At 40.2% G+C, this 17,181-nt stretch overlaps 1 protein-coding gene across 1 annotated transcript; it reads left to right on the forward strand.

The window, feature by feature from the left end:
- The first annotated feature begins 981 nt into the window (after positions 1-981).
- LOC103897754 (inactive pancreatic lipase-related protein 1) lies at positions 982-16,898 on the forward strand. The gene is made up of 12 exons (XM_009277904.1): positions 982-1,030; positions 1,821-1,975; positions 2,491-2,616; positions 4,815-4,949; positions 6,061-6,169; positions 9,152-9,271; positions 9,501-9,620; positions 11,042-11,160; positions 12,303-12,432; positions 13,578-13,689; positions 15,452-15,619; positions 16,835-16,898. Exons 1-12 carry the CDS (start codon positions 982-984, stop codon positions 16,896-16,898), a joined length of 1,407 nt encoding a protein of 468 aa, XP_009276179.1.
- Positions 16,899-17,181: the final 283 nt, after the last annotated feature.

Below are 17,181 nucleotides of genomic sequence, written 5' to 3' on the forward strand. Positions count from 1 at the left end.
GAGGAAAACACTAGCTGTGCTCCCGATCCTTCAACCAGTCGCCCCAGTGCCCTGAAGTCCCTTTTGATCACTGCAGGACTTCTCTCTGCAACCTCATCACTGCCAGCCTGTATAACCAGCAGCGGGTAGTAATCAGAAGGCCGTATCAAACCAGGGAGCTTCCTAGTGATGTCTCTGACCCGGGCCCCAGGGAGGCAGCAGACTTCCCTGTGGGACGGGTCTGGTCGGCATATCGGGCTCTCTGTTCCCCTCAGAAGGGAATCGCCTATGACAATTACCCTCCTTTTTTTCTTAGCAGCGGAATGTGTTGCTGATGTGTTGCTGATGTGTTGCTGCCTGGGAATTACCCTACCTCTGGAGCTCCAATCTTATTCTGAGCTCCAGCACGCCAATTCAAGAAATCTATGTCCATGGATTTTGGAGTTTTCAGAGAAACCAACCATTACATTTGTTTTCCAGCTTAACTATAATCTGAAATTTCCTATCTTTCTGGGAACGTTTCCAAGGATAAAGCAGACTATAAAAGTACATGCAAAGTTTGCACATCAGTGCATGGAACTTCAAGGCTGCATTGTAAGTAGTTCAGGTTTTGGGGTTTTTCTTTTATCTCATCAGGTATGTGGCTTCCCAAGACACAGCAGTTTAAAGGGGAATGGCAGCTCATGTAGGTGTCCTTATACTAGTTCTAGAATAGCTACTATACATCCAATTAGAAGAGTAGCCTCAACAGGAAAAAAAAAATCACTCTGGATTTAAGCTATGCTTTAGTAGATTTAGGAGCCCCACAATCTCTAGTGGAGCAAACAAACATAAAGCTGACTCATACATGTCTCACACATGGAGCAGTCATAGGTACCTGTTGCAGAGAAGACAGACACAGCACCCTTTTCACCTCGAGAAAACTCAGCACCAGAAAGCTAAGTGTGCTTGCTAATCAGGTGGTTTAGCAAATCCTCGCTGCTTCTTTTTCTGTTGGTCTAGATGCTTGGAATTTGGATACTTGCACTATTTCTGCTCAGCGCAGCAGAAGGTAAGCATATGGGGTTAGTATTTATACAGTCTTTCTATGCTGCTATATTTTGTGGGATATTATTCTACACTATGGTGCCTTAAAACTTGCTGATTGAGGTTACGTGGTTCACTTTCCTATACAAGAATGGTGAGACAAGAGAGTGACTGAGTGGGTGTGTGAGTGAGTGTTGTCTTTCTTCTTCTCAAGTCTGGAAATCCCACCCTAGGAGCACGCAAGAAATGCTGGTGTTTTCTATCTCAGAGCAAAGCTATCGCTCTACCAAACCTAGGAAATTATTTGTTGTACTCTTCTTTAGTGATAGAAATGGAGAAAAAGCCGGGGGCGGGGGGCGGAGGCAGTCTAATGAGGGTATAGCTTTATATTCGGCAGAAGCCACTGGCTTGTATAGTATAGGACTTCGAGTACAGTGTAGTCAGCTGTTCAGCAGAGTCCCAAGTTATTGCTGATTATTTGCAATATCTTGGCTTGGTATTAAGAGAAACTCATCAGCTGTCTTTGCCTTAGGCAAAACACAGCTGGGGAAAGATATCCAAGGTATGGTACAGGATACCCACGGAGGAACTCCACTGAATATTTTGTTGATGAGCAATAGGATGGCTTCTTTCCTTGGGGTAAACTGTAGCTTTTGAAGATCTGAGAGAGGGCAACTGCTGCTCTTTGCTTTCTGTAAACCGTAGGATATTCAAGAGACCAAGAGACCTCCAGAGAAGAGATGCTATGAGTTATGACTAGCCTGCTCCACTTCTTTGCTCATTCACATATTATTGATCCAATCTGTGTGCTACAGGCAAAGAAATTTGCTATGAAAGGCTTGGATGTTTCTCAGATGATATACCATGGTCTGGGACTACGGAAAGACCAATCCATAAGCTACCCTGGGATCCAGAAAAGATAGACATTCACTTCCTCCTGTACACAAGAGAAAACCCTACTTACTTTCAAGTAAGAACTATTGCAGTTTAAATATTAGTAAATCACATGCAATAAAAAGAGTAAATAAACACAGACTTCAGCTGTGTTCCTGGGAAGTGTTAGAAACGGCCAAGTCTCCACTTTATTCAAGAGAGAACCTCTTCCAGCTCCTTGGCAGGGTCTCTGGGCAGAACTCTCATCCTCCTCCAGCCCTCACAAAGCAGCACTCCCCCATGTTTTCTGTATGGCCACTGAGAAGTACTGGGAAACTCTGCATTTTTAAAATCATTGGGTAATTTTTTTCCACAGATAGGATGAAAACACATTAAAAGTAAAGTCTTGGCTGCTATAAGGTACGTGCCAAAGCTTGCTCTGAATGGAGATACAGACCTTAAGCCACAGTCATGTGAACACTTGCAGATGAGTTTAACATTGCATAACTTTTAAACCCCTGTACAGATGAGCATAGTTCAGGTCTTTGCAATTTTGATAAACTATTTACAGAAAGCAGATTTAAATGTTTATTAATTTAATATCTACAACAGGACATCTCTGCAGTTGATGCCTCAACAATTGAATACTCAAATTTTAACACAAGTAGGATAACCAGATTTATCGTTCATGGATTTATAGATAATGGAGAAGAAAACTGGCTGTCAGACATGTGCAAGGTAGGTACCACAGGAAAATCCTGTCCCTCTGAAGTTCCTTAGTTTGCACTTATAAACACATTCCTATAAGTTGTCCGTTTTCTCCATTTCTAACCAATTTCTCTCATGGTACTTGTGGTGATAAGAAGGGGAAAAAAGGCCACATTTTCAGATTGTTAGCAACTTAAATATGTAGCTCTGTACCTTGAGGAAAAGCACGAGGTAAAATGCATTCAATTCTTCTCTTCAGTGAAGTGAGCGACAACAGGATTTGGCTCATAAGCGCCCTTTTTCTTGGTAAAAATAACACAAACCTTGGAGCAAGATACTGCTTAGGAACTAGGGCGATTTCAGAAACAACTGCAGACTCATAACTATTGCGTCATATTTTTCCAGACAAGAGACAGGTTTCTAGATGTAGAAAGTCCATCACAAAGGTATGGGTTGCCACATGGGTGTTGGAGGCTGAGGACATGGGTTGACCATTAACAGAAGCAATAAAGCCGTAGAAATTTACATCCAGAAGGGACCTCAAGAGGATCATTTCAAACAAAGCTTTCAATCTAGGACTTGCTATGAACAGTGAATGAAGTAAAGCACTCTGCTTTATTGATTTTTGTGCTAATTCCCCAAGTTATTTCTTAATCCTGTCCCCATACAAAGTTGCAATTCCAGCTTGCGGTCTTCTCAAATCCTATAAACATGCTCTCTATTGCAGCTGCAGCTAATGAAAGCTACTAGTCATACAGCACAGAGCAAAATACCAGTTGATGGCATGAGACACTTTTAGGATAAGGTTTTTCAACTAACTATTCACACAACTACAATTTTGTTTAAATTTTATATTCCTATTTTACTTATGCGAAAGTCCACTAAAATCAAGATATTTCACATTTATTGCACCCTTGTTACCTGCTTCTCTTTGATACGAGGTCAAAAGAAAAAAAAAAAATTTATTTGACAGTTTCTCATTGAAAAAAATTGCTGTTGATTATCACTTTACGAACAGTGAGGAATGACTGTTGCATTTGTTAGTTAATAATTTGTTCAAAGTATCAGAAGCAGATTGATGTTTTTATAATTCTCAGTCTCCCATTTTTCACTCTTAAAATAGATATTTTTTTCTAGAACCTCACAATCAACAAGATAGCTCACATTTTGCTTCAGCTAGTCATTTAAATCCTTTTGATCAATTTTCACGAGGATGTAGAATTTAAAGATTTATCTCATGCCTCTTTCTCTATTACAGTGGCCTATGTTTTAAAACAATGTTCCAATTTATTTAAAAAAAAAAATTGGTCTCAGTGAATCTTTTCAGTAAAGAGTGGAGGAAGTGGGATTGTGAATACATCAGCCCTCCTATGTGTATCTGTTATTTACTTTCCTTCCCATTAAGTAATAATCCTATCTGTACATTTATATTTAGCACTTCTAACATAGCCACAGCACTTCTATTGCCTTTTTTTGTCCTTTGCCTTTTTTGTCCTTTGCCAGTTATAACTTGTTTTGGATGCTTTATAATGTCTGAACATAAAGCAAAGAATAATAAATATACCAAAGCTGCTAAAGCAAAATACATTTAGCCAAACATTCCAGCTCAGAGGAGAAAACCAAAGCTTCAGATTCTGTGGCAGACAGTAAAGTATCTGCCTGTATTCCCAAATAAAGCCATAAATCCCAAACGAATATTCAGTGACACCAGCAATTTATGCACCCTCTTATAAAAACACAGACACGCTCTTTCTTACAAATCTGTATCAGAAAAACTCTTGATTTTTATCATCAAAAATATAAGTTCTAACTGAATTTGAATTAAAGAAGTACTTTTAAATCAATTAAGTGAATCAGTACATGGGTAGAGCTTTTATTTAGTGTTATATACAAAGTTTAATTGAAATTAAAAATTAGAAGCATCAGTATTTATATTGTTTTCCCTTCTGCAAAAAATACTGCTATTTTGGGTATTTGAAAGGATGATGTGGCCATTACTACAGCATACCACCCTATTTCAGCAGTGTCCCTATTTCAGCATTGTGTGAGCACACATACACCTATGAGCAGGCATGACCTCATATATATGCTAAGGTTTTGGTTCTTAAAATGTTCTCATACAAATTCATGCAACATTTATGAATTGAGCTGTAATAAGCAACATGAATCAATTCCAGATTGTATTTACTGTGGGGCTCTTTGGTTTTTATTTTTGTTTTACAAAACAGAGGATGCTTACGGTGGAAGATGTGAACTGCATCTGCGTAAACTGGAAAAGAGGCGCAAGATGTCAGTACACCCAGGCATCAAACAACGTCCGTGTTGTGGGGGCTGAAATAGCTTATTTTGTAAATGTTCTTATGGTAAGAATCTTCTGGTTACAAAGCTATAGTTATAATGCTGATTTGAAAGAAATACGCTTCAGGAACTTTCATGAATATCAGTGTAACAGCAGAAAACGTTTTCTTCTACTCAGTGATCACTTTAGAAATTGTGCTGGAAACAGACTCTTTTTTTAAAGTCAGAGAAGTATGTCATAACAGCAGGGTTAGCCAACTTAGGGATATGAAGTGCTACAAGACATCGCCATAGTACAGCCAGACTCTTATTCCACAGATGTTAACAGATGTAAAGTGTTGTGTAGTTTTAAATGTGCAGAGATAACAGACACAGCAAACTGCCTTTTCACGGAGACAAAACCTACCAAACGGCTCTTAGGAATGCCAGAAAACCAGCTGGCAGCCAGCAGCCACTGGAGGACAACTGCTCTCAGGTGAGCAACAACACCTGGGGACAAATAGGACCCAGCCAGCTGCCTCGGGGGAAAGCCATGGTGCACAGTGCCTAGATCTACAGAAGGTGCTGTGTGCCCCCTTTCTTAGCCAGCTTCACGTGGAAAGCAATGCTTGGTTTGAAGCCTTCTTTTAACCTAAGTGCTTTCAACGCACATTTCCCATAAAAGAACTATAAATTACTTAGTACGCTGGGTCTAGGAGTGCTCTGACCCATGTCTCACTCTCTACATCTGCACTGCAGCCACCAAATTACTGTCCAAAAAGGCTGAAGGCATCTCTCCTCTCATGTCCTCCTCCAGCCGCACGTGGTGCCTGGTCTGCCGGGTGTAACTAAGAGTTCCTGCTTGGCTGAATCTTGCAAGCCAGCTAAGCATCCTGTGAATCTTAATGGGTCTAGGACGTAAAATGGATACAGAGCCTCTCAGGACTCTGTTGACAGAGCTGTCTAGAGTTTTAACAGCCTCTAAATGAGGGCAGCACCTGAATAAGGAGTTTTGGAAAAAAAAAAAAAAAACCTATGTATTGGACATAAGTACCTAAACTGGCAAACAGATGCTGAAATCCTATAGGAGTTCCTGAGTCTGTAGTCAAATTAAAAGTAGTTTTTCAGCCCCTTTTTACTCTTCCCTGTTGCTGATGAAAACAGATGTAGTAATTTTTTATATTGTTATTTTCTCAGGAAAAATACAAATACTCTCTAGGCGATGTTCACATAATTGGCCACAGCCTTGGAGCACATGTAGCAGGTGAGGCTGGCAAGAGGCGGCCGGGGATTGGAAGAATAACTGGTAAGTCAGTGACTTAAGTTACAGCTCCTACTAAAGACACCACTGCTTAACAAAATGTTGCTGTTCATTTTCTCTTATGATTGTATTTGATTGTGGACTGTAGTTTAGTCAAGGGCAATTTGGACATTATAGAACTTAGCCTCTTCTCACAGTACACGGAGGAGCAGTGCCCTGGTAAGTGTGGGAAAACAGTCAGCATGATGATTATTTTGCTTGCATATGTTTACACAGCAAAGGAAAAGCTCCATACAGCCAACAGAGCCAGAAGGCCCCCTGCAATACATCAGCCGACTTGCTGATACACATTAATGGTTGCGGCAATCTCCACGGAGCTTGCTTTCTGGTGCTTCAACCTAGCAGCGTCACTAACCAGTGCTAGTTTGGAGCAGGACGGGAGCAATGCTCTAACATAACCATGTTCTGTTGTCCCTGCTAAAAACAAACCCACAATAGCTAATGTACAACCAGAACTAGATTGACCTGTCATGATTGTTTTTCATAATGATTTGTCCAACACTAATATAATAAAACAGACCAGGAGAGTAATCCCTACCTTCCTTGTCCTAGCAGCTTTTCTCCTGCCATTTTCATCTTTCATTAATCTGGCCTGTTAGATAGCAGCACATCTGATGCACAACATCACCCACTGCTTGCAGGTCCCTCCAAAGCGTGCTAGAAGCAGCACAACAGTGAGCAGCTAGTTATTTTGTACTGTAGTTTTGCTAACAACTATCATTTTCCAGAAGAGGATGGATTAAACCTGACGTTTCAGAAGCAGTAGGCTACCCTTCCTGATATACCAGCCATTATCACCTTGCTTTGCTATGTCTACATAAACTTTTCACCTAGTAGAGTACATTAACAGTAATTAAATTATCTTTTTTTATTTTATTTCCAGCAAACTTTCTAAAATTTCATTTCTTCACTTAGCTGTAGATACACTAAATCTCTGTATTTCCTTGGCAGCAAAAATTGAGACGCATAGGATTATATCATCTGTCCAGATTCAAGTAGACTTACTAAGAAAGTGCACTCATACCTAAAGAAATAGTCAGATTTCAACCGAATCCCCTTTTTCTTTTTGAAGGGGATCACAGGCATTATGCTTATACCTGTATTAGTTTGAACTACATGAGCTCACTCTTACTTTCCAGATAACGACAGAGCTCACTGATCAGAAAGCCCCCCCCCTGCATTTTCACTATATTCCTAACTAATAGCCTGTCCCTTTTAAGGGCTCCCACATTTCTGAGTTTAGACATTTTTAAGGACTATGATGTTGTTCTCTTAATTTTCAGCAGCTATACTGATTCAGTTTCTGCCTCCCCAGCACTGAATTGCTCTATTGTCTTTCCCTGTTGCAAGTTACGCACTCTATGCTCTGAGAAAGTGAGGAAGCCTCTCGCTACTGCTGAGCTGGGTTATCCTCTTCAGTTCTTTCAGAGCAGACATTTTTGGTTCTGGTTTGTTTTATAGCTGTCCACATGTTGCCCTGAATACACAGACTGTGGACATCCTCCACTGGTCTCATAAATAGCGTCTGTCTCTCGCAAGATATAACAGATCAAGCCTCTGTGACTGTTAGCCTGAAGTGTTTTCATCTTGCCTTTGACCCGACAGCAAGTTTTCATTTTTCAGCATCCTTTGGCTTGTAATCTGCTTTCTACCCACACTAGAGAAAGTGACTCTTGAAGGAACAATTTTGCAAGACTTAAATGATGAAAACGCGCATGGCCAAGAGGCAAAGCGAAGCTCCGTGGAAGTGCAGGCTGTCTCAGCCCTCTGCCTGCAGCAGGAGCATCAGTGCAACGTAGCCACCGCATAACCATTTGCCATATCCCTGAACTGTTCCTCAAGGGATGGCCCTCATCTTTCTTAAATTGTTTAACTGACTCTTTAAAAAAACAAATGGCAATCAAATAGGCATATTTATTGCAATACATATTTATTTCTAAAAAAGGTATTCCAGAGACCTCACAAAACCAAAGACACCATTTCCAGTATTTTAAAACATCCAGTACTCTCCCAGAAAATAAAACTGAAAAGCAGTATTATCAGCTAAACTCATCATCAAACCACTCCTTTCTCAAAATACAGGTAACTCACCCTGCAGTCTGCATTCTTTAGCAATTTTTTAACATGCTCAGCATTTCCAGAGTTTAAAGCTATGGGCCTGATCTTCTTCATCATGCAGACAGCGCCAAGGGCAGTGTGCATTAAGCAGAGTGGCCTTTCGTACACAAAAGACAATTTTAGGTATTATTAACACAGCCCTTTTAAATTGTTACTTTTCCTCAGGGATTTCAGGCTTGGTGAACCTTGGACTAATAGTCTACAAAATTCAGTCTAAAAGCAAAACCAAATCTGCTGCCTAGGGACAACAAGAGATGCGAGTATAAGCTAGCAAAAATTGTGCAATTTGGCAAGACTTTACAAGCTCCTGAAATTGCTGCAACAATTTGGGAAACAACTGAATTCTGTTTTCTGCTAGAATCAAAAGCAAAGATCGTCACTTCAAAACAAGATGCTTTTCCAAAAGCTGTCTGGAGCCAGAAGTAGGCAGGTTGGTTTCAACACTTCCAAGCACATGGGGCGCTATCAGCATCAATTTCTGTTTGAGTATGCTCAAACCAAGCAGATCCGTTATATGGGATGCAGACACAGCAAGCTCGATTTGAACAACATTATTAAAGGGAAGTTCAATTAAAAAAAAAAGTTATATCAAAGTGTTGGGATTCAATATTGATGTGAATCAGTAAAATTCAATAAGCTTCACACAGGTAACCTTTTCTTCTGCCCGAGAGAAAAGCCACTTGGTAAGTGAGAGCACACATCATCATTTTATTAATGCCTATTCTACTTGGGTATAAGGAGCCACAGGCAACTATGTATGTGATATTCATTTTATACAATCATAGTGTTATGTAATATGATACATCTATATCTCTTTATCTATACAGAACACCATTCTTTTTCTTTCAGGACTGGACCCTGCTCAACCTTATTTTCAAAGCACTCCCATTGAAGTCAGACTGGATAAATCTGACGCAGAGTTTGTCGATGTTATCCACACAGATTCAGCTCCCACGATCCCCAACTTAGGTGAGTATTCAGCTCTACTGTATTAATACCAAAATATTTATGCTCTGTGGCACTTGAGTATCCTAATTGTTCATCAAGACTCAGTTTCAGGGCATAGACACAGAACAAATACACCATACTGATCACTCATGTCCTAAAATACCAAGCACAGACAAACTTCAAGCCAGAAGCTGTAGGTATGAGAAAATATTAATTCAAAATGCGCTTACCCCTGCTTTAAATGCTTCAGGTTTTGGCATGAGCACAGCTATAGGACATCTTGACTTTTACCCAAACGGAGGAAAGCAAATGCCAGGGTGCGGGAAGAACCCTGTTTCACAGATCGTAGATCTCGATGGCATCTGGGAAGGTAAGTGTGTTGATTACATTACAGTTGCAGGGGAAGGTCACCCTCATAATGTAACCACTTAACTTCTCTTAATCCAGGTGTTTTGTGTTAGCTTTTGGTGTGTCCACCAGCAATGGCAGCTGCAGAGTGCAGTGAAACTGTTAATATGCTCAAACACCATTTTCCTGAGCTTGTTCAAAAAATAAACAAGACACAGGGTTTGCCTCTGAAAAATATGCCTCCTCTAAAGTATCTAATAGCAGAAACAAAAGTGACTTAAACTGTGCCAAAAATTTTGAAGGGTCTGTAACAACACATTTCACTGTGGTTCTATTTAGTTGCCCAGCAGCGGTACTGGGTGGAGTACGGCACTGATGCTCACAGCTACTTCTGTTAGGGGATCTTCAGCTGCAATTCTTCTGAGACAGAGCAATTGATTTACTTCTTTTTTTTTTTTAAATTACCTATTACAAATCTGGGTTGCATTAAAGCAATATCATTGTGTCTATTTAGTCAGCTAAGAAAAGATTGGCATGTAGCTGCTCAAATACACTTTTCTTTGTTGTTTTGCATGGTTCTAATAAAAGCTCTAATTATTAGAAAATTTCTTTATATTATATATAAATTAAATTAAGATTTCTGCTGTAGAGATTTCTCGGTATATGATCCGAGTTCTTTCTTACATTACTGCAAACACCTTAAACTCCGGGAATCCATGAACTTATTTGTGATTAACTAGCCTTTTTCTCCAGGTTTTATTCAATGCAGCTGGAGGCATTACTTTTTTTTTCTTTTTTTTTTGTTCCCCATAGAGTAAACTTGTTATCAATAATGGGGAATTAAAGCACAAAGAAATAACCGTGTCGCATATGATCTTCTTTTTAACTTAAAGTCAGGAAAATAAAGGCAACACAAGGGAAAATAATATATTCATTATTTTAATTTTAAGAGTCTCCCTTCCTTAAGCATCCCCCAAATAATAATAATTTTGTTTTGAAGTCCTCAGCCGGAGCAAATCAGCATTGCCCTAGGAAGTTCTCTGTTAAATACTTTTCATTTGGTTTTCTTTTGTTATGGTAATGCAATTGTTGCCTACAAAAGACTTGCTTCATGCAATTCTCATTTCTATTGTGAAACTCCGTCAGATTACTTGAATGAGAGTTTGTGAGGGGAGGGCAGGGCAGGGGCTGAGCTGAGCTGCACAGTCAGTCTTTAAAAAGCATTTCAAGTTTGCATTTTATACCTGTTGAGTCAGTGACATTCCTTAGAGCATCAATTCATTGCGAAAGCAAGCTTCAAACCTTACGTTTGATACTCCAAGAATTGTGACGAGGCTTTTGAGGAGGAATGATGCATCCCAATGACATGGCAAGGACTGTACCAGTATCTTTCCTCGAATGGTACCAGAAAGGAAGAACTAACCTGGGAGCATCTTTTCACAGGAACTCGGGACTTTGTGGCTTGCAATCATTTGCGGAGTTACAAGTATTACTCTGACAGTATCATCTACCCTGATGGATTTCTAGGCTATTCTTGTGCTTCATATGATGTTTTTGAAAGAGTAAGTATTTCACAGAGCCTCAGGATGGACCATATCAACAATAGTGGCTCTTATCTATACATCTGAAATTCCATTTATTTATGCTAGTTTGCACCCAATGAATGCCTGTGTAAGAGAAGTGTCACACATCCTAAAGTAGTATAGCTCACGCAGCTGACATGGGTCAAAGTAGGAAAAGGCAACAATAAAGCAGGGACATCCCTGTTTCTGTGTTGATGTGATGGCCCTGAGGTACTAGTGGAGCTGGTGTGGCTTCCCCAGGCCTGCTCTGCTGCATCAAACTGGGGAAGAGGTGAGGAGGAGAGCCTGCCTCCGTAATCACCAAATGTATTTATCAAACAGCAATGAGTGGAATACCATACTGTAGCAGGTGAGCTTTCAAACATAGCTTAAATATCTTCTTTTCGAAACAACAAGAAGTAAAATAATATGTGATGGCCTCATGGGGTCAGTCTATGGTTAAAGTACTTTCGTCGCTTAAGATGGCCTCAGGGACAAAGCACAATCGTTTATGGACTAGGTCAGGAAGCCCTTCCCTGCCTCAGACTGGGAGATAGGGAACTACAGCCTAAGAGTAGCAGGGAGGTAACGGGCTTGTCATATCCTACAGGCAGCACAGACAAAGGTGTCAGCCTACGTAGTGCTTAGATCGACCTTTGTATGTTCTGGGTGAGTGATAGAGATCACACTTCTCAGATCACTTTGGGAGAAGGTGACTGCCTGCGTCTGTCACCGTAGTTAGAAAGCTGCTTTCACGACAAAAATGAGCTTTGTTTTCAAGACAAAGACTTTCTTCATGCAACCTGAAGATATAAGGAGACGTCTTTCTTTCTTATGAGTCGCTGGGAAGGACACGTCCTCCTCCCTGCTCCAGTTCAAGACTATTCAAGGATGTCACTGATGTGGCTGGATTGAGCTAAATGGCACAAGAAAAAACATAGAGCCCTGAAAAATCAGAGCCTTTGAGAAAGTTGGCTAGCTTATATGATCTTTCTCAAGTCACAGAAAGGGTTACTTGAAATTTGTTGTTGCTGTGATACAGGGCCAGTTAGGTGGGTATGTTAAAAATAAGTTCTCTGACTAATTTTTTTTTTCTTGGCTGGGTGGATAATTTTATTAATAGATATACCTGTTTTCACTAGGGAAGCTGTTTCCCATGCCCACGAGAGGGATGCCCAAATATGGGTCACTTTGCAGATAAATTCAAAGGGAAAACTCGAAATGATTTTGTGAAACTTTACCTGAATACCGGAGAGGCCAAGGATTTTGCTCGTGAGTTTCGATTGCTTCCATTGTTACCTACTCCTTGTAAACAAACCTTTTTATTTTCCTGTTTTACAATTAAATTTAACAGATGAACAGACCTCATAGCAGTGCAATGGCTCTTCAGTCCTTCATGCCTTTTCCTCTTTTGCTCCAATACTAACGCCCAGTTTTGGACCCTCCAGTACAAGAAAGATGTTGACAAACTATAGAGCCCAGTGGAGGTCACTGGGATGTTTAGTAGGCTGCACTACAAGGTGCGAGGAGAAAGGAGGATAGGCAATGCACAGAAGTTGCAGCAAGGGGATTTCTTATTAAATAATATGAAAATTACTGTCACAATGACAGCGGTTAAATGCAGGAAGAGGGGCCTAGAGAAGCTGGGAAGTCTCCATCTCTGGACATGTTCAAAACTCCGTTTAAAAAAGACCGAGAGCAAACCGATCGCAGCTGGCCCTGCTTTGAGAAGTGGATGGACCAGATGACCTCCTTTACAACCTAGGTTATCCTAAATGTCAGCTGTCACAAGATGGTTCTTCCTTTGCCTTTGTAAACAAGAATCAGAGGGAGAAGAGCTGCTTTTGCAAATTGTGTGCTAAAAGAAAGTTCCCACCCACCACAATTATTTTCCTTGAGCTTCAGAATTTTTTTATACTCCTTTTACACTGCTTATATTCTGGTATGTATCAGTATTTATTCCTAACACCACCTTCTTTCCGACTTCACTGTATATGAAAAACTGCACGGTCAAAATGCTGAGATCTGTATTGTGTTTACCATGTTATGGACTAGCTTTTTGGTTTTTTCTCCCCTCCCAGAAAGTAACACAAATGTCTACCCATTTCTTTCCCATTTCTCAGGTTCATCTCATTAGGACACAATGACAGATCTGACTCACTGGTGTTTTGTATTTGTTTTGCATGGTTATAACCCAAGGAAGAGCAGGGAGCACTGAGATTCAGGTGTGAGAGAGCATTGTATTAACCCCTGTCAGTCCAGACAGTCTGCAATGTAGCCTTGAGCTGAAAGTGAAAGGCAGTGATAATTTTCTTCTGCTTTCAAATACACTGTACAGACCAAAAAACCAACACCTGATATTTTGCGGACTGTTTCTCCCTGAGTACAATCTAACTTACTATATTTCTTCTGTGTAGTTTGGAGGTACAAAGTAACCGTGACCCTCTCTGGGAAGAGAAAAGTTAAAGGCTATGTAAATATTGCCCTGTATGGAAGTGCTGGAAACACAAGGCAACATCAGATCGTCGAGTAAGTTCAAAGTTCAATAGAAAAGAAACTTCAATTCTAGACTGTTTAATTAATATTTAATTAATATTTTCAATTAATATTTCTGTTTAAATCGGTCCTATTTTACAGATCACATTCTACCCCCAGATACAGCTCCCTGACGTAAATGTAGTGACAATTTACTCACTCTGGATTTGAAGGCAGAAGTTTAGAATGCGGGATTTTAAATTGTTAGAATTTGGTGTCACTTGTTTGCTGTACCACCGCGGTCTTGCTGGACCTACACTAGCAGAGTTTTGATCCCTTTGTCTTTCACAGGCTTGTAAAACGTTGCTGCTAAAGCTACCTCATGATTTACTGCTACTTTTTGTGGCTCGTAACTTTGCCTGCTTACACTGAAGCTGCTTGCTTGTCTCATGTGGTTTTGTTTATTTGCATTTTTCTTGTTTGTTTCAACTAAAATATCTGAAATGATGAAAAATAGGGAGAAAGCATTTTGATGTGGGGTTTGGGTTTTATTTTCGGTTTTGGTTTTTGTTTATTGACAACTGTCACTTCCAGTTTTCCAAGAAGGACTTCACATCATCACACTTGGCAGCAGGTGTTTGCTATGAGTTGATCCCTGTTTGCAGGCGTCCATGTTTTCACCTGAGATCAGTCTGCCAGTACTGAATGCACTCCAGCACCCTCTCGCTGCTATTTGCAGGGCCTGTGTCAATTAAATTGCTGGAAGTGAACTTTTTTTTCCCCAGCAACTCTTGCTCTAACCTAGCAGGCACCACTGTGGATCCAGCAAAGAAACAAAAAGGCAAAGGGATTTTGTCCTGTCTCTCATTACTTACACTACCATAAGCCTTATAATATAAAGGAGAGTAAACTTGCTCCACCGAAGGCAGGTGAATGAGGAAGTGCAAAGCTAGGGGAAGGAATAAAAATCCTGTCTTTCTTGTGAAGCTTATTAAAATTATAGAGGTTTTTTCTGGGTTGTTCTGCTGGGTCCTCTGCTTTTTTCCCCCTCCTGTGTCTCTCACATCATGCCTACAATAACAGTTCTACAGTGACAAAGGCATCACATATTCAAATGTCTCTTTACTTAATACAGCAGGGGTAAATTTTAGAAAGTAGCCCTTCACCTTCAGAGCGTGGGAGTGGGAGGGGGAAAGGATAAGGGTCGAAGAAACTTTGGCTCGTATTCAGTGAGACATAGTAGCTGAAGCCATTACCAGTCTCAAACTGCTGCCATCTAGAGCTTGCTATATTGATGCAACATGAAATAAGTAGCCAGATCATAAGCCATGGCGACCCAAGGGCAGATGCACATTTGACTTGGCCATGGTGCTTCAAGTGTGGGAATCTCTGCTAGAGAGCCAGGCTGAGCAGCTGGTGCATAATCCTTTTGGCCATCCCAAACAAAACCAACATCTGTATCATGTAAATTAATTAACATTAAATGAAAATTTCATTTATGTGCAAAAAACCCTGCCTACATAAGCAACAGGGAGCAAGCTCTACCTTCTCCACAGGGTTTGTCCTGTAACTGAGTCTTTGTTGTGAGGTGTGACTGCAACACATCAGGCCTACCTGCCTTTGTTTCTTCTGACAAACACTGATTTGGGATGTATTATGTTGGAAAATTGGCAATAATGTTGTTACCATACTATAAGCTAAATATTGTCTCTCTGCTAACTTTCTACTCACTTGCTACCACAGCCAATCAGTTGACAGGAGTAATTAATATTAAATGCCAGCATGCCTCACATCCATAAAATGTTATTTTTCACAGGGGAACCCTCCAACCAGACAACACTTACACAAGCTTCATTGATGCAGAAGTTAACATTGGAACAGTTACAAAGGTTAAATTTCTTTGGAACAACAGCTGGTTAAATCCAACTTTTCCTAAACTAGGAGCTACAACTATCACAGTACAATCTGGAGAAAATGGAAAAGAGTAAGTATATCAATTGTGAAAATCTTGACAGTTACTTGGGACGATAGGTGACAAAATTATATGTGGGGTGAAAGCATTTTCACAAGAAAAGCTATGTAAAGCATTCAAAGACTCTCAAGAAAACCTTTTATTTCCTTCCTTTCAAGACACTGTTCATCCATAGTTCAGTTCACTACCACTTTAACCCTTTGCCTTAAACAGCTTCAAAGAAAAACTTAAAACATTTCCAGGCTTCAGAAGAGCAAACTTCCTGTATAAACCTTTGGGTGAGAAAAATTAGCACTGGCTTGGATGATCGGCATCGTTCTTGCCAAGTTCCTACTCACTGTCCACAAGAACTGGTTACCTGTCTCTGAGCTTGCGTTAGGATGTCTGATTCACTGTCAGCTGGAACCAGTGGAAGTTTTCCATTGATATTGATGGTCCCTGAGATCGTGATTGACAAGAGAGAATGGTGATAATAAGCCTACCCTTCCAATGAGCAAGACTAATACTTGGAAGCTGCGCTTAAAAGGCTAAATCTAAAGTTGAGGGAAACAGGCTAAAACTGACTTCTGTAGACCTCATGGAATATGGCTTGGATGCTCAGATTGTAGAAACATGATTTACTGATCCAGTTTTACTCGTTTTCTTAGACATTTAACCCCTCATTTGCTTGATCAGTTATGTTAATTCATCCACCCCATGATTAGGTATCTAGAAAAGGAGGTACAGGATATGTTTTAGACCCATATAGAGATTCATAGTTAAAATGCCATCATTTAAAAGACAACATGGGAGATGGAAACAGTTTCAAGCAAAGCAAAATTATTACAGCCCAGCAGCATTACCTTTAAGCAGAGCTCCTAAGTCCAGCTGTAGTTCCTATTCACCAAAGCACATTTCTGATGAAGCGTATTTCTGTAGATATGCACTCACTCTTCTATTGACTTGTGCCCTTTGCACAAGTAGTTGTGACCGTCTACACAGTGATGGTAGCACAAAATCTGGAAAAAAAGAAACTGTAAAATGAAAGGAAGGCAGGCAGTGAACCAGAATGAATACAGTCCAGCAATACTTTCCCTAGCAGTAATGTTTCAAACTTAGGAGCTCAAAGCATGTTGCGTTCAGTTGTGTCAAATGACAAATCAGATTGACTTATATTAAAAAAAATCCACTTGTATAATCTCAACAAATGTTGACAACTCAAGGTGCTTGTATTTTCTTTTCCTTCAGATTCCGTTTCTGTGGTTCCGAGACGGTGAGGGAGGATGTTCTGCAAACTCTTACTGCTTGCTAACAGCACATACGGATGCCCAAAACCTTGCTATCAATAAAAGCTAGCCATGCATAAAAAACTGGAGTCTGCTCTCACTGCAGTTATAATACTGGTGATGTGTGTTGGGGTTTTTTTGCTGATTTGGGGCAGGTTAAGTCTGTGGATGCCTCTCTATAGACAGAAATTTTAGGAGTGAATGAACCAAAGCCCATCGAAAAATTCCCCATTTCAGCCTGTTTCATAGAATCATAGAATCATTGAGGTTGGAAAAGACCTCTAAGATCATCGAGTCCAACCGTCAACC

Source organism: Aptenodytes forsteri, unplaced genomic scaffold (assembly GCF_000699145.1).
Source record: "Aptenodytes forsteri isolate BGI_AS27 unplaced genomic scaffold, ASM69914v1 Scaffold15, whole genome shotgun sequence".
NCBI classification, from domain to species: Eukaryota; Metazoa; Chordata; class Aves; order Sphenisciformes; family Spheniscidae; genus Aptenodytes; species Aptenodytes forsteri.

What these genes read in the sequence shown, in the direction of transcription:
- LOC103897754 (XM_009277904.1), top strand. Translation starts at nt 982, where the DNA reads ATGCTTGGAATTTGGATACTTGCACTATTTCTGCTCAGCGCAGCAGAA. An exon ending in GGCTGTCAGACATGTGCAAG is followed by an intron (nt 2,617 to 4,814) that starts GTAGGTACCACA and finishes TTTACAAAACAG; the next exon opens with AGGATGCTTACGGTGGAAGA. An exon ending in TCCCACGATCCCCAACTTAG is followed by an intron (nt 9,272 to 9,500) that starts GTGAGTATTCAG and finishes TAAATGCTTCAG; the next exon opens with GTTTTGGCATGAGCACAGCT.